At 50.8% G+C, this 1,375-nt stretch overlaps 1 protein-coding gene across 5 annotated transcripts in view; it reads left to right on the forward strand.

Moving 5' to 3' along the window:
• Positions 1 to 1,375, forward strand: part of MEIS2 (Meis homeobox 2) — a 224,179-nt gene that overhangs the window by 606 nt on the left and 222,198 nt on the right. For 3 of the 5 annotated variants that reach the window (XM_006778101.2, XM_006778107.2, XM_006778103.2), the window contains exon 1: positions 7 to 1,078. The exons of 1 other annotated variant lie outside the window; for it this stretch is intronic. In XM_006778101.2, coding sequence (XP_006778164.1) covers positions 1,067 to 1,078 — 12 coding nt within the window. In that variant the 5' untranslated portion in view covers positions 7 to 1,066. Of the gene's footprint in view, positions 1,079 to 1,375 lie in introns of all 5 variants that reach the window. One more of the 5 variants, XM_006778105.2, reaches the window with a different exon arrangement.

The following is a 1,375-nucleotide window of genomic DNA, read 5'->3' on the forward strand; positions in this document are numbered from 1 at the left end:
CTCCGCGCGGCGCGCTCCTCCTCGCTCCCGCTCCCCACTCCCGGGATGTGTCTCCGCCGAACGAAGGGCTATGGCCACCACGACTTCCGGGTTCCGTCATTTCGTTCTCCCGCCGCCGACCCGCGCCGCCAAACCGAGGCTCTTCTATAAGCCAGGCAGCAGCCAACCTGCCAACACCTACTGACACTCACTCATCTCCCAGAGAGAAAGAGAGCGAGAGAGAGCGAGCGCGAGAGAGCGAGCGCGAGTGAGAACGAGCGAGAGAGGGAGGGAGAGACAAAATACCTACCAGGAAAGAGGGGGAGGAAGTCCAATTTTTGCAAACTATTCTTTTTTTTTTTTCTTGATTCCCCCCCACCCCCCGCTTTCTTTGACCGATACTTTACAGAGAGAGGATCATATAATAGATACCACGGGGGCAAAGCTAAAGGACGGGGGGAGGGGGGGAGGAAAAATTCAAGAAGCAGAAACCCCTCGCGGAGTTTTACTGGAAGAAAAAAAAAACGGGTCTGAAAGATTCCTCCTCTTCATCATCATCAACCATCATTCATTCACTACCTTGACATTCCGGGCTTTGATTGACAGCTGGAGTGGCAAAAAGCCATGAAACACGACAGTTCGGTTACATGTGGGTTGCTGACGGGCCGCTCGTAGCCTTCAGTTCGGGGGCTTGACAATTTTTTTTTCTTCTTTTTCTTTTCTTTTCTTTCTTTTTTTTTTTTTTCCCAACTGAGGGGCAGAGAAGAGAAAGAGGGGGAAAGGAGGACTGAAGAGAAGGAGGAGGGGAGGGGGGAGGAGGAGGAGGAGGTGGAGGAGGAAGATCAGGAGGAGGAGAAAGAAGAGGAAAAAAGAGAAAAAGAAGAAATATCACAGGAAAAAAAAACTTCGTTGTCTTGCCTGGGCTTTTTTTTTTTCTTCCCTAAAAAAATATAACATATTGGAGAATTGGGAGAAGTCTCCTTGGTTTGGACAAAAAAAAAAGGAATCTTCAGCCTAGATCACTTTCTTATCCGGACTGGGATATTAAATATACGACACATCCAGGAGTTTATTGGAGCGCAGACTGATGGCGCAAAGGGTAGGTTTAAATCTCCAACACTTACCTAGATATAAATCCTCTCCTAAGAGGGGCCTGCCCCGATGCTTCTCTCCCTTCAACGCTGCTGCTGCTGCTGCTGCTCGCTGCTTGATGATGGCGGCCAGGATTTTAGAAAATAGCAGCAAAATTATTCCTCGGCTTCTTTCCTCCCCGTGCCTTTGCGTGTGTGCGAGTGTGTGTGCGTGCGTGTGTGCGTGTCTGGGCGCGCGAGTTCTAGCGCCGTGCGAGCGGGCGGGCGGCGAGTGCGTGTGAGTGGTGTGTGTGTGCGCGTGCAAT

The sequence above is a fragment of the Myotis davidii genome, unplaced genomic scaffold (genome assembly GCF_000327345.1).
Source record: "Myotis davidii unplaced genomic scaffold, ASM32734v1 scaffold46, whole genome shotgun sequence".
Lineage (NCBI taxonomy): Eukaryota > Metazoa > Chordata > Mammalia > Chiroptera > Vespertilionidae > Myotis > Myotis davidii.